Source organism: Python bivittatus, unplaced genomic scaffold (genome assembly GCF_059951505.1).
Source record: "Python bivittatus isolate LINGU-HERP-01145 unplaced genomic scaffold, Pbiv_v1 ctg000480_np1212, whole genome shotgun sequence".
In the NCBI taxonomy this organism is placed as follows: Eukaryota; Metazoa; Chordata; class Lepidosauria; order Squamata; family Pythonidae; genus Python; species Python bivittatus.
Window position 1 is genome coordinate 66,568,413 of NW_028277075.1, and position 25,778 is coordinate 66,594,190.

General features: G+C 39.6%; 1 protein-coding gene across 1 annotated transcript in view; it reads right to left on the reverse strand.

The window, feature by feature from the left end:
- LOC103059322 (SITS-binding protein-like) overlaps positions 1-23,183 on the reverse strand; it is a 37,362-nt gene extending 14,179 nt beyond the window's left edge. Inside the window, exons 1-7 of the mRNA XM_007427299.3 lie at positions 22,242-23,183; positions 15,416-15,587; positions 12,523-12,733; positions 11,414-11,564; positions 9,776-9,979; positions 7,113-7,381; positions 3,603-3,739 (exon numbers count right to left, since the gene is read on the reverse strand). Coding sequence (XP_007427361.1) covers positions 3,603-3,739; positions 7,113-7,381; positions 9,776-9,979; positions 11,414-11,564; positions 12,523-12,733; positions 15,416-15,587; positions 22,242-22,709 — 1,612 coding nt within the window. The 5' untranslated portion in view covers positions 22,710-23,183. The remainder of the gene's footprint in view (positions 1-3,602; positions 3,740-7,112; positions 7,382-9,775; positions 9,980-11,413; positions 11,565-12,522; positions 12,734-15,415; positions 15,588-22,241) is intronic.
- Between the last annotated feature and the right edge of the window lie 2,595 nt (positions 23,184-25,778).

Genomic DNA, 25,778 nt, shown 5'->3' on the forward strand with positions numbered 1-25,778 from the left:
GCATCTGCTAATGCAGAAAGCAGGGCAAGGGGGCGGGGGGGGGGGAAGCAGAAAGGCTGTTAAAATCAGCATGATTCCAAAAGAAACAAGTGAAGTCCACAAATAATACAGGAACTAAACCAAGAAAGGCCTGACCCTACGTACATTTTGCCACTGATTAAATCTGATAAGCGCAAATGTTCTGAAGCATGTCAGAAAACTGTATAGTGATTATACTGGAAAGTAACATTTCTGACTATCTGACTCCTGAGGCAAAGCAATATCACTGACCTGGTTGGTTTAAGCTATGAAAAATTAAACCGATACACGTTTCCAGCTGGAACAGTACAGCGCTAATATAAATAAATGAATTTCAGAGAAATGACCCAGATAATTTCCTGCTAAAAGAAGGAAATTCTTTCATCATCTTCTGTCAAACACATGCTTCACATTCATTTTTCAGGCAGCATTGCTCTTATATAACAACAGTAATCAGAAAAACAAGGCAAAGCCATAGGAGTTGAAATATATGACTGACCATTAAGTGTTTCATACTTCTGGGCATTTTATTTCTTTTTTGCTAAACATTATATTCCTATTAACATGTTTTTATTGCATCTCGGTCTCTTAAAGATCAATCCAACTCAACAGTTGTCATTTTCACCTAAGCTACTAACAATAAAATACCATTGAGGGTCTGTTCTAACAGTGCCTGACTCTTGATCAACCCCATGTCTCTGTGTACCAAGATGATGGGTTGTTATATTATGAAAATTGAGGCCACTTTGTACATTACTTACAATATAATACAAGGAAATTACTTTGCTATACAAAATTGAATATCTGCAAATAAGTTATAGCATGTATCAAAGCAATACATTACACATATTCTGGGATTAGCCTAAAAGAAAGCAAAGGGTATCAAGCAAACAGGACAGAAACATTTGAGCTGGCACAAGCTAGAAAGCGCTGCTTTCTATTGAGAGCAGGAAAATATGAATGAAAACATGAGCCTTCACAGTGGCCGAGAACCACTGGAAGACAACCACATCTTTTCCTGCCCTCCAGAAATGATTGGTGGCCCATATTCATGTCAGGGCAATCTGGCAAAGTGGATATGTCCTTAGTATGATGTGCAAACTTACTTCCTCTGGGTTGCAAACTATGGCTTAAGGCATAACATAGTATGTCAACCTAGTTTTTCTGTTTTATTCAATGAAGCTTGGTTTAAAAAGGCAATGCTTAGCACAACATGACAAGCACTGTCTTGACTTTTAGTCCTAGAAACATCCATGTGGAAGTGCCTATGTGGCAGCCAGGAACACAGTTCAGGAGCAAATCTAAAAATAGCTTCTGATGTTATTAATCTTAAAAAGTGGGATTTGGGAGTGCCCGCCGATATAGCACAATCATGTTATCTAGGAAGTAGCCTTTGGACATGCAGGTTACAAATTAGGGACGCCAAATCCTGATTGTCCCCTAACTGATGTTGCATAAGAATAAGAGGTATATCTTTTGGAAGAATTCCATATATCTCAATATAACATTTTTTTTAAAAAATCCAGGGGTACGATCCAACCAAAATTTGTAGATTTAATCTTATTTATTTTCGTGAGAGTTTTATACATACACACCCAACCCACACACACACACACAATGCCCCATGTATATTTATTTGGGAATAAGCTCTCTTGAACTCATTTGTCTGATTTCTATATCACCAGATATACAGTAAGTACTCTCGTTGGCACTTTCAGGTTAAAATCTTCCTAACTATTTCCTGTTCATTTAATGATTCAAGCTTGGCTGGATTGTATCTCAGATTTGTATTTTGCAATGAAAGCATCCAATGAGCCCTAAGGTTTTGTTCTTTTATAAATAGATTATAAGAGATAATGAGAGATTTTTAAAATTATTCATGAATTTGAATACAGCATCTAGTTGTTCCAATCATATTTTAAATTAAGGAACTTATGTTATATGTGTTTTATCACTGCATTCTCAAAATACCCATTAAATTCCTTTGGAATGAAAGAATATTGAATTAAATGAAGACTCTTCAGTATCTCACTGACATTTTGGGAGTTTGACTTAATCCTATATAAACAACAAAGTGCCAGAAATCAAAAGTGCCAATACATTTGTTAAATAAGTGGTAAAAAAAAAAAAAAACTTGTAAGGAAAACTGTTGTGGGTCTTATTGTTGGAGATTATGGGAACAGAGTTTAAAATAGTCAACTCCAATATCCAGAGAGAACCTTGACATTACAGAAATTATTATTTTTTATTTTAACTAATCCTAAATCATCTCAGGCTTTTAGCTAAACCTGTATGCTTATGGAAGCGTATTAAAATGAAAGTACGTTATATGGCTGAGGGCCAAATTTCTTGCAACAGAATTATTTGCACAGAGTCTGCCCCATTCAATTCCATCTTCAGCAGAATGCCTTTTCCCAGGCATGTCATGGATACATTTGACATTAACGGCTAGCTCTGCCTTTTCAGCAACAGGTTCCCCCTTGGCCCTGAGGCTGGTCGCCTTCTTCTTTCAGTCTAGGAAAAGACTTAAATCTCTTTGCCCAGGCTTTTAAAGGGTTGTCTTTATGCTGCTGCATTCAATTATTTTAATTTAAGACTATTATTTTAATTTAAGACTAAATGTTGAAAGCTGCCTGAAGCCATAAAAAGAAAGTGAGTGGAATAAAAAAGATGAAGTTGATGACCTATCAGTGGAATTGGACAGATACCATGTTTCTTGTCCTCCACAAGTACAGAAGATAAGAGGTTGATTTCTTCAAACAAAGTCTGACATTCTGGAGATGCCCAATTGCTTTATTCGAGATTCTGCAGTTGTCCAGAAAGCCTCTTGGCATAACTTGAACTAAGTGATGCAAACTGATGGCTAATGAGGAACACCCAAAAGCATCTGGGAGTTTTCATTCATAATCAGAAATCTGAAGTGCAGTTTCAGATCTTATCAAAAGAAACTGTCTTTTAATCTGATCAGGTCATTTGTCAAGGTAACACATTATTATCGGGACTGGCTTTAACTCTTCGGCTTTCAGGTCAAAGCAATTTTAGCTCTACTTGGAGTCTGAAGACATTAAACCTGGGAAGATTTCATAGAAAACATACTCTACCTTGGAGCTCTGGAGTAGATCTAATCCATGCTATGAATTAGCTACAAACCAAAAAGCCCTGTACTTTTTGTCAGTTAGGTGAATGAAGCCAGGATATCATTTGTTTATATTCTAAAGAGTGGCCAGTTAAATGCATATGGAATTTCTATTTATATCCTTCAATTGTTTTTATTTGTATCCTGGCTAATTCCTGTTAACAGAAATCAAATAACTCCAGTGTGGCAGCAAATTTGGACATTGATGTCTTATAAGCTGTTTGTGGTATGGTTTTAATCAGCATTACTGATGAGACAAGCAGATTGTGTACATTTATCTCCCAGAAGGAACCTTAAAAGCTGCCTTTTATTGTCAGACCAGTGATCCATCTAGGTCTACAAACTGACTAGCAGTGACTTGCTGGAGTTTTAGAAAGCCCCCCCCCCCCAATCTTACACAGAAAAGGGAATTGAACTTTTAACAAATCAGTCAATACAATAATGTTACCTATTGCATCTGGAATGAAAAAATTATAACCAAGAAGACTGTAATGAAGCACAGATGGAATAATCCCTTTCAAACCAGTGTAGCTCCAGTCGGATTGGCGTGGATTCATTTGGAGAAAGAGTGGCAGGTGGCTGGATCTACAAGCAATACAAATAAACAAACAGTGTGAGAGATGGATAAAATATGTTATTATTGACAAAGAAATAGTAGCTTGAGCATGCTAAGAGTGCAGCTGTGCGAGAGGTAAGGAAGTAGTGTTAAGTGTTATGGTTATCAAATAGTGGCAGATGGAGAGGAAGTTGTCTCCTTGTGTGGGACAATGTAAATGCAAATTAATTTGGAGCAATCTTTATCAGTATAATGCAATTAGCTGAAACCTTGAGCAATTACCATAGATGAGGTGGGAGGGACCAGGGAGAAATCCTAGAGTGGCCAGAAAGACTGTACACCCAGAGTACCTTAGCCAATGGGGAAAAGGGGAAGGACTTGCGATCGGGAATGTATATAATTAGGCCGGAGTGTGTATGTGGGGGTGGCTTCTTATTTGCAACGAAGCCCACCAGCCTTTGCGAACGGTTCCAATAAACTTTACTTCTGACTAACCCAGAGAGATTTGTGGTGCTTGTTTCACACAACAGTAAACATAGAATTACTGAAATGCATGATAAGTACTCATGGGAAATATCAAATGTTGCATCAAAATTACAAAATGTTCAGTTCCATATAGACCTTGAACATGGAAGCAGGCTGTGCTTTTGACGTATTGCTCTTAACTTGCTAAACAGAAAGGATAGGCCAGAATGGATTACTATGCACACATGACTTTGGTGATCAACCCCTACAACAAACAGAGGAGGGGTATGGCTAGGTGAAGTTTCCTCTCTACAATCCCTCTAGAAAACTTTGGTCAAAGGAGGCCCAGGAAATATGCATTTTCAGATGTGCAATTCAGACATGCAATTCTGACTCATCTGAAGCTCTTTTAAGGCAGTTGGGGGATTAAAGACTCAAACAAGGATTTCATTACTGAAAAAGAATGGAAAGCATCCATTCAAAAAGTTCAGTCTAAGGCCTGCTCAAAAACACTAACTGGCATTTCTATGCTCAGATTCATTCCAGTGAACTGATAGTTCTAACTGCCAAGATGGTTAGAATCAGTGATGGGGTCATTGACTTGCATGTGTAGAAAACTCCTGCTATCAGAGAAAACAATGAAAAAATGGGATGAAAATAGCTGTTTATGTGTGTTGGTGGGGGATGGGGGGGAGAGATGTCCAAATATGGAAGGAGGACTGCTTGCAAATGCATGGAGTTAGGAGATGTTTGAGAGATGTTCAAGCAGTAGATGGGTTGTATTGATAGAAATAATGTGAATTAGGATTAAATAGTGGTAAGAGATTAACTTTTTAAAAATTTATACTTATATCTGTATTGGAGATAATCGGAAGTCACTTTTTGTTTCATCTTTCTACTTGATCTCACTCTTTTAGTTTTTGTCTTTTTCTTTGAGTTCTATCTTCTCTCTCTTCTATACTTTCTGATTTGTAGTTTAATTGTACTTTTTATCTATCTTAATAAAAGTTTCGATCAAAAAAACTCAAAAAAAAAAAAGAGAGAGATGTTCAAGCAGGATTTTGGGATGCCCAGCAATTATGGTGGAAGAGCTTTCCTAGACCAAGAGGAGCTGGATTTGTGGGTGTAAAGACTTTCTCAGGCAGAGGAGGGTAGGAAAACTGAGGAAGGGGCCTTGCTGAGATTGTGATCAAAGCAACCTGCTGGAATCTTCTAGTTCCTGGCATGTGATGCTAGATCTCCATGGAGTTTTCCATTGACAGGCACTTGTACTGCCTCCTGGATCCTCCATTCTCCCTCCTTGCCACTGAGACTAAGTGCTATGACACACTGGCATCCTTTCAATTTTCTGCTTAAAATGAGCAGACGTACCAAATGATGCTATAGCTCCTTTCCCAAAAGTGGCCAATACTTTATTTACTCATTCTGAAGTGGGAATGATGATCAAGTGGGGGATTTTGGCTGCTAACTTTGCCTTCCCCTATTGGCCAGCTTGAAAGAATCCTTATTGGCTTGAGAACAGGGGTAGTGAGGATGGCTGTGACAGTTAGTCTGTGAGGGGTCTGAGAAGGGAAAATGTGGCTATGTGGAAGTGCCCCAAGAAAATAAATCAGGAATATTAGGAAGGGTGATAACCTTGAGTCCCATGGGCATGTCTACCTTGCTTCTAAGAAAACAAAAAGGCCTCTGCATTTTCCAGCTGAAATGGAACTCATCTTCAGATGGAATCAATTGTTATTTCAATAGTAGCAGAATTTATGGATGTTTAAGTCACACTTCACAGATTCAGAAAGAGTGACTCAGAAAGTGGGTCCACAATGGAGGGGGGTTGGCAAATGAGTTCCTATACTTGCAATATGGAGTACAGAATCCTTCTTTTTTCCAGCTGCAGGTTATCAGAGAAAGCGATACCTTGTGAAAGCCATCACAACCTAATTGATGAACCCAGTTTAATCCCTACATGCACTTTCACCAGCCTGGGCTTGTGTGCTCCAAAGGAATGGGCTTTCCCCATCTCAGTGCCTTTGACATAGGAAGTGAACCATGAATCCCATCATTTACTGCTCCAGTATTTACCATTCTCTTGGCACCCTTTCATGTGCTCCCTAGATTGGGAGCCCTGGAATTTGGCCCCAGAGGTCCTGCATCACTGTGTATGTTTTGGGAGATAAGATGGAATTCCTCATTTCCAAAATGGTGGAAAGACCTTTAATCCATGATATACTGCCCTTTCACTGCAGAAAATTAATGGGAAAATAGCCTTATAGTAAGTGTGCATGATAAGTGCTTCCACTTGCAACTGATTGGGGAAAAACACTGCTATAAGAAGAAGCTGGAGAACTTCAGGACTAGTCAGCACTTTCCATAATTTTTTTGTCTAAAAAGTAAACTAGCCCAGTATCCTTAAACCTGTGTTGTACCTGAAAGGAGTTTTCTCCTGCAGAAGAAAGAAGGAGGAGGAGGAGGAGGAGGAGGAGGAGGAGGAGGAGGAGGAGGAGGAGGAGGAGGAGGAGGAGGAGGAGGAGGAGGAGGAGGAGGAGGAGGAGAAGAAGAAGAAGAAGAAGAAGAAGAAGAAGAAGAAGAAGAAGAAGAAGAAGAAGAAGAAGAAGAAGAAGAAGAGTAAGAGTTTTTGTGACCATCGATGAGGGCAGCCATGTTCCCCAAATTAGTGCTCTCTGTGCTGTATGTGTTAGAGGTCAATTCCCATGGTTCTGAGACAGACAACATATTTGGAAAGCACCAGCTTGGGGGTGGGGGTGGGGTGATTGCAGAGCACTCTGAAGATATAACCAAAGATATAACCAAAAACGTATTAACAAGTATTGTCCAACTGCAAGAACTTTCAGTTTCTTTTACAAAGGCAGGGAAGTAGCAAAGATTGGAAGACAGGCCTGCCTTAGAACAATGCATAGTGTGGTAATTTTTCCTGAAACCAACCTTGTACCACCAGTAATTATTGATGAATTTCCCAGCATTGCTGCCATCAAGGCAAAAATTTGGATGTATTTATCCCCTCTGAGATCCACAGGAGGTGGGATGGCTTGTTCCATAAACATGTTGCCTTCACCACCTTCGAAAACCACATACTTTGCTCCCAGTTGTTGCTTCAGGAGATTCACCTGGCTCAAGTACCAGAGCACTGCAGTCTGACTGGTTATATTCAGACAGGCTGAAAACTGCCCTTTCCATTTGGTGAGGAGTGGCACCTGTAACAGGAAGGTGGACATGAGAAAGCTGCAGCAGAAGCACAAACTAATCCCTGTAAATAGATTAGCAAACAGCATTCAATTCATCTGCTAGATTGGATGAACAAGGAGCCCAGCCTTCTTTATAATATTAGAGTTATAGAATTTATGTATGATCTGCAGGTAGGCCAACTGGGTGAACGGAGATGAGAAACTTAACAAAGAAAAGACAATAGATGAAAGGTACATGAAGATGGTAGAAGGAAGACTTGTTTGCCAAGACAAAAAAGTATGCAGAGGTATAGTGAATAGTGTTGCTGTAAATAATTTTAGCTTTGTTTCCTTTCCTTTTTCTTATCTCAGCCTATAGTTTTTTTGGCTTTCTGTTTCTTATTCTTTTTCTGCACACTATATAGTTGCTTACGCTGAAAGGAAATGCCATGATAGATATTTACTTATTTAACAGCATTTTTTACTGCTCCAATTTAAAACGCTCTGGGCCACACACACAACGTGCATATCTATGTGCAGTATGTATAAGATAAAATATTTCCACACCAAAGTTTCCATTCCTCAATCTCTCACAAACCACTTTAAAGCATAACTGTAATGGTTATCATTTCAGGTGACCTCAGAATGCTGAAAACATGCTGGGGACACTACAATCCAATCAGTGCTCACTTTCCAGTTGATCAGGAGGACAGTATCACCCAGTCAATGTCCCACCCCCTGACCTACCACAGATCCTGGAGTAACAAAGATCACTCCCAGAAGGAAATACAGTAAATGGTTAGTGTTCTCCCTGATGTTGACTGGTGTTTTGCAAAAGCAACAAAGAAGTGGTTATTATGAGATGACCTGGTTGCAGAAGATACCTTTCCTCCACTCCTTTTAAAAGCTTCTTACAAGCTGTGAAGGTGACATTATAGCACATGAACAATTTTGCAGCCAGAAACCTTTTCGATAGCTGTATCCAGTGGCTGCAAAGGGAAATTCAACTTTGCTCCAATTTCAAATAAACTTCATTGTCCTATAGGAAATTGATGGGCAATGCCCAAAATTCACAACCAGAATGGCAATGGGGATTTCTGAAACACCCAACACATTTGGGGGGACCCATTTTGGGAAGGAACTTTGTCCATCCCTAATTTCTTATGCAATACTGAATATCAAATTATAGATTGTGGTTTAGATTCAGAGTCCACATCCTGTGGGAAGGAACATCCCCTTCCATCCATGGAATGACTTTACTGTAGAGGAACGTTTCAGCCAGCAGAACAGGGAGCAAATAGTCTTCAGCAATCCTTTTTCAGTCCCCTCTGCTATCAGAAGACCTCCAGAAGTTTAATGAACCCTCTAGAAAGTTTGGGAAGTGATAATGGGGATGCAGAGGGAGGGGGAATCAGCAAAATGTGAAATCATAACAAGGGGTGCTCCCATTGGCTGGGACAATCATGAATTAAACCTATGGCTGAATCACTGTATTATGTCAGTATATGAACATAACTGATTCAGCAAAAACATAAAGGAAGAAGGCTGGAGCAGTTTTCTTCTACTGATCCCATGGAGACAGGCTGGTGTGCTCTTCAGAGTTAATGAACCCACTTAATTGGTTTGCTGTAATTCTGTTCACTTCCAGCAATCCCTATAAGGGCTTGATTTCAAGGTTACGCTCAATGAATGATACTTATGCACCAACATTTTCTCACTAGTGCATATTTTCAGAACAGAGGTACTTTTCTGTATTAATGCATAAGTACTCTAAATAATGTTTTTGCCCCATTATGTTTAAATTTTAAAAGAAAGCCTGCTATATTATGTTATTTAATAATACAGTATAATTGATACTTCTCAAGTAGCTGTTAATGACAGAAATGATAGAACATATTTTTCTCTAATAACATTAGAGAAGCAAGCCATTGTTTAAGCATAGCTTGATTTGTTCCATTGGCTACACATTCTAAACTAAAGGTTACAGTGTGATTCTGTCCTTCTGACATAATTTGCTTATTCTAAAAAAGCATTCAGAAGTTCCCACAACTTGGATTGGAGTTCTTGCATATCACCCTATCCTGCTTAAGCCATAATGTGCCTACGCCTAGGCAGGCAGATAACAGCAGCTTTGGAAAAATTGGGGTCATGATATAGGAGGGCAGCTAGGAAGGGTTAAATGCCTCCCTCCTGCCATGCCACCCAAATCAGGGCAGGGGGAGGGTCCATCCAAATCGGCTGGAGCATGGTATGATTTTTAGGAGGAAACAGTCATATCAGGTGACCCAATCGCTCACCTCTCCTTTATATGTATTTTGGCCTTCATTGTCCTTTAAAACAGATCAAGCAGCAAACAATCCTAAGATCTAAATGACCACTAAATGCAACAGGCCAAGTAAAAGAGACAACATTAGCAAGTTGTACCGAGTAGTCGCTAGATTCAGAATGGCGGCTCAGCCAAAATTCTTCTTTCCCTTCTTGCAGGGACCTCTGGAAAAGTGGTGAGTTGATGCTTGTATAAGGGGAGAGAGTGATGGAAAGTTTTAGAGGTTTTATACGAAAGTAGTTCATGGTAAGCCTCAGTGCATGCAGCCTTTTTTTTCTTAGCATGGGTAAATAGATGCGATCCTGCAGGGGAGTGAGAAGAGAAAACACAATGAAACTGGACCTTTGCCACAGAGGTCAAGAACTGCACTACATGAGAGTAAGGCTAATTGATTATTATGTAAACCACTGTTTATTACAGAGATACTCCAGCTGAGCACGTACATTATGTAGCCAAGAGAGCTTTCCCTGTTTCCTCACTGGTACTTCAGCATCAAAGGAGAAGCACAGGAAACAGCATCAAAAGAGACATTGTATTATAGAGAGGTAGGCAAAACTTGAATCAGCTCTTCGGCTGAGGGAGCTTAATATTATAAAGAAGCTTAGCGTGCTTAGATGGGCTTCCACTGATCAGATCATAACTTTAAACAATGCTGTAGCACTGGATGTTTCTATCTTGGATGTTAGTGTGTAAATCTGATCGGGGCCTAGATAGTGTTTTAATAGGAGCCTCATAAGCTGCTTTTCAGCTTTATAAGAGCATTTAATAATAGTATCCATGTCTTGTCCAGATAGTTGTTTCAACAGTGTAGATCAGAAGTACTGCAAATGTAGCCCGGAGAGTACAAAGCAGCGTTTCCGAGTCTGGTGTGGCCTTCAAGCCTAAAGAAGCAGCACATTCCTACTATAGTAAATGACCACCTAACTTAATATTTGGTAACCATGTACTCTCCAACTGACCAATAAAACAGTGGAAAAAATTACATCCAATCAAGCGGCCTGTCATTTGTTTCCTTGGTACTGGAAACATCTGACAGTTCACAATCGGGAAAGGGGGCTGCAAAGCTGCCAAGGCACCACGTCACTGCGACACCCTCCCTCTGTTTTGCTAATTAAAAACTTGGACGATGAACTGCAAAGAGTTAACGTTCTTTGTATCTCTCTGTTGTGATCTTATCTAGATTTTTGCAGCCCACGTTTGCAATATTAAAAGGAAGGAAGGAAGGAAGGAAGGAAGGAAGGAAGGAAGGAAGGAAGGAAGGAAGGAAGGAAGGAAGGGAGGGAGGGAGGGAGGGAGGGAGGGAGGGAGGGAGGGACAGCAGTAGTAATTACTACACAGTGTAATCTGTGTGAAGTGGCAATAGCCCAGGTATTTGTGGGATGGGTAAGGTGAGAGTTCCCACTAATGGGAAAAACAACCCACTCCCAGCTCGGCAGAGCACCAGCACGTGTACTGGAAAATGAGCTCAACAGCTGAACAAAGGCGGTGTTGTGGGATTTCACAAGTGCAGAGCTGATCTAAGTCTTGGCAAGATGTTGTTTAAACCCTAACATTTACAGCTAATGAGTAGCTATTCAAGATGTCATGATCAAGGAAATACCCAGACTTTGAAAAAAGATTTGTTGGCCAAGCATTTGAAGAATGATGTTCCCAACTATGATTTAATGCAGAACATTAGAATTAACAATAGATAAGAAATGAACCTGGTGGATGATACTTGATACCACTGCACATACCATATTTCGAAGTAGCGCTGTAGACTCTTCACTGAGAGCAATTAACCCCTCCCCTAGATTATGCCTTTGGAGCTTATTGTAGAAAGACCTCAATCCTTGCTCCATTTTAGCAACAGAATCAGCCACACCATAATACCTCCAGACTGGCAGCCTGTTAAAAAGAAGAGTCTCGCTTGATTTCATAATGAGTTATTTGCCTGGATCACAGATTTTTTTGTGATGAGAAAAAGACCATACATTCCACATAATTGGGTTATACCAGCAGAGTTAGAGAATTTCCATGAATATATTTTTTAAAAAGAGGATAACCTCTTTCTTCTCAACTACTGTGTACAAAAGTTTCTTAGGTTCATAGTACAGAAAGGATATGGGAAATTTATATTTGGCCAAACTGAGTAAAAATAATCCAGCATGGGACTCAAACCTTTTATAATTAGTGAATTGTTATGTTAGGCCCCTTCACACTCTGTCAACTGTATTCAATTGGCGTCTGGCAGATGGAAACATCTTACAAAGCCTTGGGCCTCAGTGAGGAATCTTTCATAGCTTGTTTTCTGAGGGTGAGGGCCACAGTAGGTAGGATGATTATGTTAGATGGGTTGAGCCATGCTACACAGATGGGCACAGGGTTTGAGAGAGAGAGTTCTCATGATGGTTTCTTTTAGTTTTTCAACTGTTCAATCTATTTTAGATCTCACATTACAGGGTTGGGTTTTTTTACCCCACTCAGAATGGCTGCAAAACACGCCCTTGCCTCTTTGGAAGCCACAGTGAATTTCCCGGTCTGATTTAGGATCTTTTCCTTTTTGGTTTTATGTAGCTCACAGAAAGACCAGTCTAATCAGGACATGGATGCATGGGAAAGTTAAATCTTTCCCCCAATTTTTTGCTTTCTAAATAACTATGTAATTTGTATAATTTCTCATTGACTCTAAGTAGAAGGTAACTCTGGAAGCATAGAATTCTTTATGTACCTAAAGCTGCCTTCCCCAGTCTGGAGCCCTTCTAATACGTCAGGGCTACAACTCCCAGAATCCCCAGGTCTTGGCATTAAATAACTGCTTGGGTGAGATGTCAGACAATACTAGAACATTTCATTTAATTCTTACCTAAGTATATCAGTATCTGGCAACCTTCGCTGTTGTTGTTTCAGAAGTTGGCTTCCCAGTTCCTGATGAGCAGATGTGATATTTTGACTTATGCACACTGTGTACTGCAGGGAAGCCATGTCGGTGCCAGCGGTATTTTCAAGGCAAAAATGTTTGTTCCTCTCCACTGAGAGAGAAATTGGTGTATCTGAAGCTATCATCATGGTCACCCCTTCAATAATACACAGAAATGTGTTACTTACTCCATGAATTATTCAATATTCTTCCATTTTTTTTTCTTTGTAAAAGATAAAGGTTCCAGAGTGCTTTGCTATTGCCTTCTTCTTAGATTTTTTTTCAGATTCCCATTATAGTTAGCCAAGATTGACTATGTGCTATCATCTGCCGAGATAAATTTTGATTGATATTGTGGGAAATAAGAACTGTCCCCCACCCGTCTTTGAAGATGTTGATTTTCAAGGTCACTATTTCTGGTAGCATCTTAGTTTGTCAACCCAGCCTAGTGCTCGACAGATGTATTAGATTACAGCTCCCATCATGTCTATCCTTGTAAATGGGAGTTCTAATACAATACAAGACTATCTGAGGTGGAGAAAACTTTGGATCTTTATGTACGAGTGTGCATATGTATAAAGTTACATAAGCCTTATACATATGACTCCATTATATTATTTATGTTGCTTAACTGCAAGATTGTATAAACATTCTGTTGTTTACAGATGGAATATGTATAATAGCTATAATTAATTCCATATTCTACAAACAGTGATGGAAATTCTCTATGTAATTAGATCTCTTTTTGATCATGGACACGCATAGCATCTCCAAACCAAATACTATATGGGAGAGGCATTCCCTGCTTTCCAAACTTGTTGATCCTGGCAATAAATCCTGTTCACAGTGTGATACTCAGTTCTGAAATGTGGTGAACTGTTTTTCAGGAGGAAGCATATGCCCTTGATCTGCTAAAATGGAACAGGCCACAGACATTAGGTTACCAGAAGCTCAGAGATACAGTACTTCACCCTTAGGGCATTAAAAATGTGCTTTACTATATTTGTGTGGCAAATGTTTTTTAATGCTATCATGCTGTTTATGCCACTTGTAAAAATTGATCATGTGGAAAGGAAGATAAAATAGACAATAATGTATCCCTGTCTAACCCTTCTGAAGAAGATATTTAAACATGGAAAGTGCCTGCATCCAAACAGCTTAGTGCTGCCCCACTCAGTTTTGGACCATGCTGCTTTGCCATTCTTTGGTAGAAAGATGGGTTTAAATTCATAATTTCATTCCATGCATCCACTCTTCACATGTTTGGAACCTTGTTAAAGTCTCCCTGAACATGCAGACAATTCTATATAGTGTTACATGCAAATGAGAAAGACTCCATTTGATCTTTTGTCTTCTCAACCTAATGGTGTTAGGGCCTGGGAGGATGTATACACCCAGAAGGACCGAAAGCAGGAGCATTCATTCATGTATTTCTTCAAATTTATATACAGTGGTACCTCGGGTTACGATCTTAATCCGTTCCATGACTCTGGTCGCAACCCGATTTGATCGCAACCCGAAGCAAATTTTCCCATAAGGTTCAATGTAATTACCGTTAATCCATTCCGGCGGCCACGAACCACGCAGCAGGGGCGGAAAAACGGCTGTGGACCACACGGCAGGGCGGAAAAACGGCCGCGGACCACGTGGAACGGGCGGAAAAACGGCCGCGGACCACGTGGAACGGGTGGGAAATGGCCGCGGACCACGTGGCACGGGCAGAAAAATGGCCGCGGACCACGTGGAACAGGCGGAAAATGGCCGCGGACCACATGTCACGGCGGAAAATGGCCACGGATCCGGTTTGTAACCCAAGGTAAATTTTTGCGGCCGGAGCTGGTCGCAACCCGAAAAGTTCGTTAGCAGAGGCGTTCGTAACCCGAGGTACCACTGTACTGCCTAGTTCCCAAGACTGTGGGTGAATTACAAGTTAGAAATACAATATATACAGCTCATCGGATAAAAAGACAACAACCCAGCACCAACAATCAGACAACTACAACTGAGTTGCCAAACACCAGGTGACACACTATCACTTTGACAGCTCTGTGGAAAGCCAGTAAGGAAGATCTATGATGTATCTCTTGGGATAAGGTATTCTACATCATGAGAGTTGCTCTGGAGAAGGACAGTCTTGGAGTCCATGCTTCTTCAATCTCTTAGAGGGTCTAGACCCTAAGCAACCCCTCTCTTTTTGACAGCAGAAGCTGGGCAGATTCCTGCTGTTTCTTAGCTAAGAACTCCTTCAAATTGAGTTTGACTCTTAGAAGCTAATTCCCAGAGTATCCTGACAGCATGTTACGTCGACATTCTCAGAATTGTCTCAACACATCTGGAAGTCACCATATTGGGGAAGCTGGCCTAGTCTCATGCATTGATGCACAGGTAGAATGGACAGTAGAAACCATGATTGCACTGTTTTATTAAGATATGACAAATAATTCTCAATTCCGAGTAATGGGGAGGTCAATACTTAAGGTAACTAGCCACCTTTCTCTTCTTAGTCTTTTAGGAAAGTGGGATAATATCCAGGCCCAGAACAAGACATTTTGCCATCCAAGATAATGCAGCAATAGCATCACCTCCTAGCAGTAAAGGAGAACAGTGGTAGCCAATGCTGGCCAAACTGTTTTAGCACTGGAGCCAGAAGATCTCACAAGCATTTCAGGCCTCTTTCTGATAGTCAATTAGGACAACAAATCAGTTATCCAAAAATTTGCTGATAGTCCACTTTGCCCAATGCTCCGACAGCACTTTTTAATCTGTATTTTCAAAGCTGTGGGTGGTATGCCACACAGAGTCCACAATTTGGGAAATCAAATGAGAACAGGAAACTTACCAGTGGATCCCAAAAAATATCTTTCTAAGACGGAGCCATAGGCATCTGGGGTTTTACTAAGGTTACTGATAGTGAATGGTTGGGACTTGATGTTCACACTGTTCAGAGGCCAGTGCTGACTACTGACACTTGCTCCTCCATACCAGGAAACATTTACCATCGAAAAACAATCCTGTAAAGCAAAATACTAGATTAAAAAATGAAATCTTGTGCTTTCTTGAATGAAGAGATTTCTAGCATCATCACTTTCTGAGGATGAGCTGTGATCTGGCTGGGTTTAATGGAATGAACAGAATTTAAAAGGTACAAGAACAGCTCTCTAAACAAGATCACATACACTGGAGAAGAAGGTCCTATTTCTTGTAGCCTCCTACCTTACTTCACTTGGTGGGGACCCCTGGAAGTGGGCCACTAAACAAACGAAGAGCTGGGGCAGGGGCATAAAAGAGGAGGCACTCCTTGATATTTTGGCCCAAGCTGCTGTGTGCTTTAAAAATCAATACCAAAACCTTAAATTGAGCCCAGAAATGTATTGGTGATCAGTGCAGCTGATGAAACTCTGGCATGATATGATCATATGGCCTGTTCTCAGTTACAACCTTGCAGCTTTGTTTTGGACTAACAGGACATTTCCAAACTGTCTTCAGAGATAGTCCCACATACCACAAATCACAGTTAATCAATCAAGAGGTTACCAGAGAATATATAATTGATACCATACTATCTTTGTCCAGAAGTAATACAGCATCTTATAAAGGATGCTTCAAGCCACCAAAATCAATGTGCCACCCCTGTCAACATTGGATCAGGAGCATCCTCAAATTATGGGCCCAATTTTTCAAGAAGGGTGCAAATTTTTCCAGAACAGATTGAACCCTACTGAGATGGGCAAATGGATCGCCCACCAATAATACCCTTGTCTTGCCTGCCTTGAGCTTCAGCTTATTGGCCTTCATCCAATCTACCATCATACTTAATTCTTTCACTGTGTTATTATCTATCTGGTGGTCTACAGCTCCCCTACACTTCCATGCTTCAGTTCCACCCAAAGGGAAATCATGAAGGAATTTCTCCTACATTTTTCAGATCAGTGAGCTGGGCAGCCAAGGTGACTGCAGAAAACTGGAGAAAAGCATAACCAAAAAACCCCCACCAATCCTCTATCCAGTACTTTATAATACTAGAGTATATTTAAAAACAAAAATACACAATTTCTATCAAAATAAATTCTTAAGCATCCTTAGAATGAGGTTGAAAAATTAGAAGCCTATTTTGCAGGAGAAGAAAATCTTTGTGAAATTGGAGGATAGATTTTGTCACAGGATTAGCTTTCAGGAAAGGTCATTTTATTTGCTGTGGCTCCCATCATGAAAAGGTCTTACTAAAACTGAAATCCAGTTATGAATTATCTTGTTTAAAATAACTTTTTGATTTTTAAAAAATAATTAAGAGGGCTCATTAGAATAACTTCATTAAAATTAATATGTTGATTCTTATGCAGGATCACTGGCATAAGGGTCAAAATATTTGCTTATAGCAAATTAAGAAACTGCAGTAGAGAACTCCAGTGTGTATGGTTTAGAAAAGGCTGCTGAAGGTAATGGCTGTATGTCAATGTAAGCCAATTAAAATATAATATGACTTGATTAATCCATCCTGTACTCATATCATTAACACAGATTTGCTATGTTGCCATAAAAAACCAAGCAGGCAGCATATAATAATAAGCACCTTGAGGGGATAATTCCAGTATTTACTGCTTATTACCAGAATTATAATCTCTCACTTGAAAAGCCACTTTCCCTGGATGTTATAAGATTGGCTGTCAGGATATGTTGGCAGCGCTGAAAGTTCAATTTCTGTATCAGAATTACTTTATATTGATTAAGGTGATGCTTTCTTCTCGAATCCCTTGCTCTCTCTCACTTCTAGGACAGAAAGTCGTTAAAGCTAGCACTACAATCTCTTTTAGATTAACAGGCGTGCAGAAATGCTGCTGGCTAACATGCTCTCTTACCAAACACTGCCATTCTCAGACTTTTCTGAAAAGCTCGTTCATACATTCACTTGCCCATTATCCACAAAGTACCTTATTGTATAGACAAGCAGCTGGATATGAAGAGTGGCTTTGCAGGAGCAGACTCCATCTCCAAACCAATGCATGGTCATTGTCATATCAGTAGAATGTTCCTGCATATACAACCATCTATATAATTATAATAATGAACACGGGTAATCTGGAGAGTGCCCTCCGCTCCACACATGCTGATAACTGACACAACTCTGGAGCCTACCAATAACTTTGACAAAAGGCTGGTGCTGCCTTGTTATGTCTCTGTGGGTTCCTCAGGGCAGAATGGGTCCCTTCTGCTGAGTTAAACACCTCCATGAATCACTCACGCTCAACAGTGGTATTCCAGAAAGCAAATGGCTCGGATGAGCATCCCAACCTGAAATTACACCTCAACTGTAACATTGAGATGGGTTGGATGGAGTTAGTCATTAATTTCCAGCCAGCTCTAATTCACAGAGCTGAAGCAAGGAAAAAATGTGCAGAGCAAGATCTCAGTATGTATCTTGGAAAGAAAGGCAGGATAAAACTGTAATCCATGAACAAAGTCTGTAGAAGAATCAAGTTATATACATGGGCATGTGTGTGTGTGTGTGTGTACACACGCACACAGATATATGTAAACTGCAATAATGCTCAAAGCTACTCTTTACTGATTATTGCATTTATAGCCTACCTTTCTTTTGGAAAGCTTAAGGCTCTGCAAATGGGTGTCTCCTCTCATTTTATTCCCCAAATGATCTTATTAGTTCATTGTAAGTCAGATACTAACAGTGTCCAAAGTCACTGTGTTAGAGTTGGGATTTAAACCTGGGTCTCCCTCCTCCGAATCCAATTCCATAATCACTATGCTATATTGTCACTAATGACCATACGTAGCTTCCAAGGTTCTTCCCCTTTGATCTGGCCAGTGATACCTCCTTATCACAATAATCACCTGTTATTTCAGCTCAAATAGCTAAATTGCACCCAATTCCTAATCCTAATAATTCTCCACTAAACAAAAGGATCACTTTGTTTTACCTCCTTTATTATTCTAACACTCACTGCCAACCTTACCAGCGTTCTTGTGTAAAACCCCACAACCATTTCAAAAGGGATTTGGAGTTTTTGAAGGAAGAAGTTTTAGCCATTATAGTGCAATGTTGACCAGCTGCTAATGAAAGAGAAACTGCTAATTAGTCCCTGTAATACATAATCACATAGTTTGGCTCAGATGACAATGGCTCTATAGAGAATGCAAAGGAGTTGTTTCACATGGCCAGGTTTAAGAAAGCGATTGGGAATACATTTTAAAGATACTTAGAATTTAAGAACATAAGCTGTGCCCTGCTGAATCAAACCCCTGGCCCATCAAGTCCAGCGGTCTGTTCTCACAGTGGCCAACCAACTGCACAAGGAAGCCCATTAGTCTCCCAGCAGGTGGCCTTCACTGCCTTCCAGGCTAATAGCCATTGATCCCCATGACTTCCATGAACTGATCCAATCTTTTTTTGAAGCCAGCAAAACTGGTAGCCAGCAGCACATCTCATGGTAGTGAATTCCAAAGTTTAATTATGCATTGGGTAAAAAATGGTTTCCTTTTATCTGTCCTGATTCTTCTAGGATTCAGTTTCATTGGGTGAACTTAGATCAATTCTGAATTTATGGATTTCAGAGAACTAGGTCCTCCTCCATTGGAATCATTTAAAGTTAAAAGAATTCTCTCGACCTTATATGTCCCATATAAAATGTATGTGGAATGCAATGGTGAAACACCAGCAGAACTAACAGCAGAATCTGCTTCTAAGCTAATGTTGAAAGAATACCACTCCTTAGTCATATTCAGGCATTCTACACCCCATAAACTGAAGCATCCCCACCAACATTGCTTGGATGATGCTGGCATCTTTTAAAGTAGCACAAATACTTGTAGCACAAATCTTCGTGTGTTCAGCGATACAAGCTTTGACTTCCACATGATAAAGGAATGCTTTGCATGGAAGACAAGGAAAATACACACAGGCCTATGTCATTTTTTTTTAATCAAATAGGAGGCAAATATCATTTGAACACATTGGCAGAAATGGTGAGTGTTCCAGATGCAGAGCGTTTGAATAGGACAAAGACTGGCACTCTTTCTTTCCTGTATTAGAAGCATAACTGTTCTTGATTAAGAGTTGTTTCACAGCTATACTCTTTATATGTGCTATTCAACTATCTCAGCCTATTAGAAAATAACCAGAACTGCTCAGATCACTCTCAAGCATATTTTAAGTTGGGATCCAAAGGGCTGAGAGATGGAAAGGCTGGCTATCTGGAAGTCTGAGCTTCTGAAGCTTGGAGAACCCCAAGGACTTCGCAGTTCAACCCTGAGCTGCATATATTCTCTTCTATTAATATCTGGAAGTTCCCTGACAGAGTCCCATTGACTGTAGCTTAATCCTGTGGATGAGGGTTATAATAATGATCTGATCTTGGATTTTCCACTAGCATCTAATTAACAACTGTGGAATTAAATGGCTGAACAGGATGCTGAGCAATATATTCATAATTTTGCTATAGCAGGGGTCTGTTAATATTCTTATGTATATCATACCTCCAGAATTTGATAAGAAAAATATCAAATATTAATAGTGTAAAATTTAATATCTTTAATCTCTCCCTTTCCCATTTTATAATCAAAGTGTAGACCAAAATTATTTCTTCCGGAATATTGAAATGATACAGTATAAGAGAAAGTTTACTATAGATTATATATACACTTATCTCATATTTGCTTATAGTAAATGTTGTTTAGATTTAGCAGATGTTTGCTTTAGGGGATATTTGATTGAGTGCCAAGGGCAATGATACCTTTGTGATACAGCCTTCAATTCTCTTCAAAATTATTGTTTCCAGTCTGAACATTTCCATCTCGATTACTCAGTGTTCAGTGTGGATGTGAACGCCACTCTAAGAGGTTTAGAGCAGCCTGACAAAGAATTCTTAGCCTTATTATCCATTCCTGTGACAGAGTAGTTTGATAGCATAAGGTACAGCAAGACCCTTTTGAGTCTCTCATCTTCCAAGCTACCAGTATCTGACTCTGAAAAGAATTGGCTTTAGTTATGCTGCAGTCGGTGGACTTCTAAAAAAATTGAGCTATGATTCACCGTGATGGAGGAAAGTTCACCCAACATAATCCTTGTGCTTAAAACAGAATAAATTCATTCAACTGTTTATACTATTTCTGTTATGACTTCTTCCTTCTCTTGAATTTTGAAATGGAAAAGTATTGCTCACATGAACGGCATACATTTTTATTTTTTTCCACCCAGGAATGACTGAGATATTAGTAAATAGTTCCCAAGTGAGGCCATTTTTTGAAGGTGTGAAATTGTATGGCAGTTCAGGTGCCGCTATATTTCATGTTTTCCCCCTCTTTCCATAAAAATGTTGTGGAGAAGGAAAAGATAAAACCACCACATAATGCCTTTTGATTGGCAGCACATACAAAGAAACCAGACAAATAAGACAGATCAGCTGTTGATTACAAAACACATTTTCATTAAAGTTTCTTTAATTAGCATTGCATCCCCTTTGTCTTTCATTCAAATATAAAATCTCTTGGGCTGCAATATTCATTTTGCAAGATCTTAATCATTAACATGTTTATTTGGAAGAAAGCTAATTTCTCACAGTAGAAGATTTCCCATTATGTATGCCCATACATGCATTTGAAAACGCATCATTTCCAGATTTGTATGTCCAGAAAGAAACACAGTTCTTAAATTTTGGTTCTGATACAGATCAATTGTTAATTTCAAAATTACTTTAATCTAAAGCCTTTTCATATAATCTCACACACATAGACAGGGTAAATATAGCAAGGAAGACTTCTGCTGTCCTTCTATTATCAATTATTTGGACAATTAGCTTTGGTGCAACTCATCTTCCTTAGGTGGTTACTTTCTGGCACTATTGTACATTTAGGTATTTGATGGGTTTATTTTAGCATCTGCTCAAGAATTAAGCTGTGCAAGATAGCTTGGATTCAAGAATTTCAGACTGTGGAGATGACATCCTTTTTATCCAAGGAAAGAGGCAACATAATTTATCTTGTTGACACACTTTGTAGTGCCTTCCAGACTCCTTTCAGTCTCCCCCAGCCTTTGTGGAAGATGGAAGAGTCTTCTTTGCAGGTATGATTGGTGCCTGTGCAATAACCTTTTTTGGGTATTTCAAAAACTGGAGGAGAATACAGGGAAGTGCAGCAAGCAAATGGAAGAGAGGTAAAGTGACTGCTTCATTCTTAGAAGTGAGGGAGCCACATTCCTTCAAGAAACAGCTCTGAGAGAATGCTTTGCTTGAACCTTCATTGAATAAAAGCATCCTCCATTAACTCACAATACTGCACTGAAATCAGTTTGGGATTTAATTATAGTGTAATTGTCATTTTTAATTTCATGAGCACCAGTTTAATATTCTCTATTACCTCTTCCATCTTGAGATTTTCATAGCATTTATGCAGAAGAATCCCCCTCTTTAGATTTTTTTAAAGATCTTTTCATATGCTGGGAAGGTAGAAATATAGATTTTCTATAGTTACAATAAGAACTAAGGTCAATGCAGCAATTGTTTGTTATGGTAGTTACTAATCTGAAGTCCAAGCTGGCCAAATGCTTATTCTTTCCTCACATCACTACTATTTTGACATCACAACAGCTCTATCTTATTATAAAGTTATTTGGAGAATACAATAGAAGGAAAATAAAGGAAGGCTGTAATAATTACCTTTAATTTCACCTGGCAGTGAAGGGGATTCCAGCTGATGCTGTAACACTCGCTGTTGGATGAAAGATTGGAGTCCAGGAAGATCTTCAGGTCCACTATAGCTTCCCAGGTGTAACAGAATTCAGTCCGATTTTGCCAACATATGTTCTTCATGAAAGGTACCTCCACATCTGGGAAGCTTCCTGTGTGAATCTTCAGCAAGGTTCTCTCTTCTCTCAGAGTCTGAAGGATGAGATTGTGATCTTTTCGTTCCCAGATCAGACCACTGGTACTACCTCTCAGGATCCAGTTCTTGTTTGGCTGATCTACTACTTGCCAATAAATGATCCCAATGGTCATCAGAAGGAAGACCACTACCCCAAGGCAGGCAACCACTCCTTTCCAGGTTTCATTCATTTCCTTCAGCCCAGAGTCCCACGTCACCTCTGGAATTGGACTGGGGTTATTCCTGGGTTGATTATGAGGCATTGTTTGAATTGGCAAAAAAGATAGAAGGAGGAGAAGGAAGACGGGGAGGAGATCTAGCAAGGGATTTCAGGCCCCAAGCTTTCTGTTATTGAATTTTGTAGGAAATTCTGTTCTCTCTCCCAGTTCTACCCCACAGCCCCTGGCTGTCTATGAATAATTCCACACTATTGGTACCCAGGAAGGGGAAAACAAAAAGAACTGGGGCAGAGTAAAATTCCTGAAAGGTTTTCTCCATGCATTCTTCAAGAAGAGACTTAAATCTGGGGAAGTTATTTGAGCCAGTGCTGCACAAGCAGTGTAAAGGGAGGGAGCCTGAGAAAGAGAACTGCAAATAATATGGAGAGCCAGGTCCATTTGTCCTGCCAGATTTTCCCCAGGTGCTTGACGTATCTCTGGCATATCTGAGGCTGCCTAATCAGGAATGCTGTCCACTGCTGAATGGAAGCCTGCATGCACGGGGAAGCCTTGGCTCCATAGAAGAGTGGCCTGCTTATTGAAGAAGTAGGTTTGAACTAAAAGTCAGCACAAACATACATGAACAACACACAAGGAAGCCTGCTCATCTTTAGAGTACTCTTGGTTAATTCTGTGCAAGAGTTCCAAATCAATTTTAAAAAAAACCCAGGAACCCAAAATAAGAAATGTATTATGATAATCTATGGATGATAGTTAATTACAAAGAAAGCTAAGCATCTTTTAGTGGTGTCAGTAAGCACTGGGTCCTTTAATAATTTCAATTATGCAATTGTTAAATGCCATATCTTACAGATGTCAGTTTTATTATGTACATATTTCTATCACTTGAATTACTCAGCTCTGGTCATACTTCATCTGGACTACATTATGCACACTCTCTCACACTTATTTTTTAAAGGTGTCCAAGGCAATCCTTTGGATTTTTTTTTTTTAAATAAGAGCAATTCTACAACAGTGTTATACACAACTTTGGCATCTGTTCCAGAACTGGCTGATTTTACAACATTGTCAGATTTGGAAGCTGAGATTATTTCGGACTCTACGTTGCAACCAACACAGTATTTTTCTTTGACTTCCTGTAGTTCTGCATACATTGTGTTCCATTTTTCCCTAGCTTCCAGATTGGGGTACAGCTAACCATTAATTTCTAATTAAATTCTTCATAGAAATTCAGTGTTTTGGTCCTAGATCTTACCTCTTAGTACTTAATCTTATCACCGCCACCACTACCACCACCCAGTTGTTACAGCAACATACAATATTTTGCAAATGTGCCCAACTGCAAAATTACTGGTATGTTATTATTTCACTTTTACAACTGACAAAGACTTTTAAGGCAATAAAGGAATGTTGGCAAAACAGTTGGGAAGCCTTTGGAACATTTTAATACATTTGTTTGCTTGCTTGCTTTTATAATCAAGTTCCCTTTACGTAGCTTCCATCACAGCAATCACTTAGATTTGTTTTCTCATCATAGGGAAATGCATAGAAATATGTGGACTGAAAAACATGGAGGTGGATAGTGCTAGCAATTTATTTCGTTTTTGGCTTAGTGGGAGACGCCAATACAAAAGATCACCTTCCTGTTGGTCAGCTAAAGGAAAAGAAGATGAGTGCTGATTGCTTCACTGTGTTCTCTGCATTTTGAACTCAGCAGACCATCAATAACAGGTTGATTTCAAACTGTTTTGTAAGGGTTTTGCAAATGAAAATTCTGATTGTGTGGAAGTGTCTTTGGTCCCATCCTTGTTCTATGCTGCCAGTTATACATACCCAGCTGGTTTCTGATAACAAACTCAATATATTTATTGCAGTCATAAATCTTTCACTGAAGTAGCCCCAAACACCCTGCAAACTCAATGCTTTCTGCACAAAAATCAGGCACAAGAGCTAACCTCAACAATAGAGCCTGGAAAGATGAATCTCTGGTTTAGGAAGATCCAAGAATAGTCCATTTCCAGTCCAAGGTTCCATGTAGTCAACAACAGCATATAGAATCACAGGTAGAAAATTCTAACGTTGTTGACCACAAAGAGCCAATAGCAAAAGCCACCTCTTATATATAGTCATTATTAGCTTGACTAACTGGCTGAGTCTCACTTCTTTTCCTCAGGTAGAGGGCTTGACTTCCTTTGTTCTTCTCTTCTTAATCTGAGAAATGTTGCTGGGCTCCAGAGCTTGCCTGGCTCAGGCTCTGGATCACTGACTCAACCCATACCTGTTTCTCCTCTGATGCACTTTCTTCAGCTAATTCCTGAGGTGCAGGTTGAGCCTCCCCAGTCAAGGTCAAGCTCTCCAGCTTCTGAATCAGAAGTCTCAGACTGTCCCTAGCAACTGTGTACACTGGAGTTCCTCCCTTGATATGACTTTTATAGGACTATGATTTAATTACATTTATTTTTAATTAAAAATTAAAAGCTAAGTTTGAGATGCTGCTGCTTTTTTTAAACAACTGAAGGCCTTTATGGAGGGGGAAATGTCACATTTATAGATCTGTTCCCTGAAAACATACATACATATATATGTCTAACAATGGGACAAAATATTAAAAGCGTTTCCTGGCATCAAATTATTCATCTACGTTGAAACTTTCTGGGGGAAAATATTAATCTCTTTTTTATCCTGATACCCCTTACTATGATAGCATTCATGATAATAAGTTTGAATTCACGTATTATTTCTGTAAAAGAAAGACCACGTGGCACATTTTAACTTAAATATGTATATTTACAGTGTAATCTTAAGGTTGAATACTTACAGGTAAGTCTCAAGATGTTCTGTTTGGCTTATGTTTGGGTATGTAGTTTTGAATGGTCACTGAAAGAATGGTCATAACCTGAGGACTACCTGTAGTTGAGCCATCAGGTGACAAGGGCATGAGTGACTGTTTGGAGAGTGGCCCAATATAGGAAGGGGTGCAACTGGTGCACCAGATAGAGCTGTGCAAAGCCCCCCTTAGCTGCCACCTGTTCTTTGAGCAGGAGCTGATTGCACACCATTCCTGAATGGGGAAATGCAACCTCATCCAGGAGTAAGGAAGGAAAAATCCAGATCTAGGTGGTTCTCACAACCACAGTGACTCAGCCTTCGTAG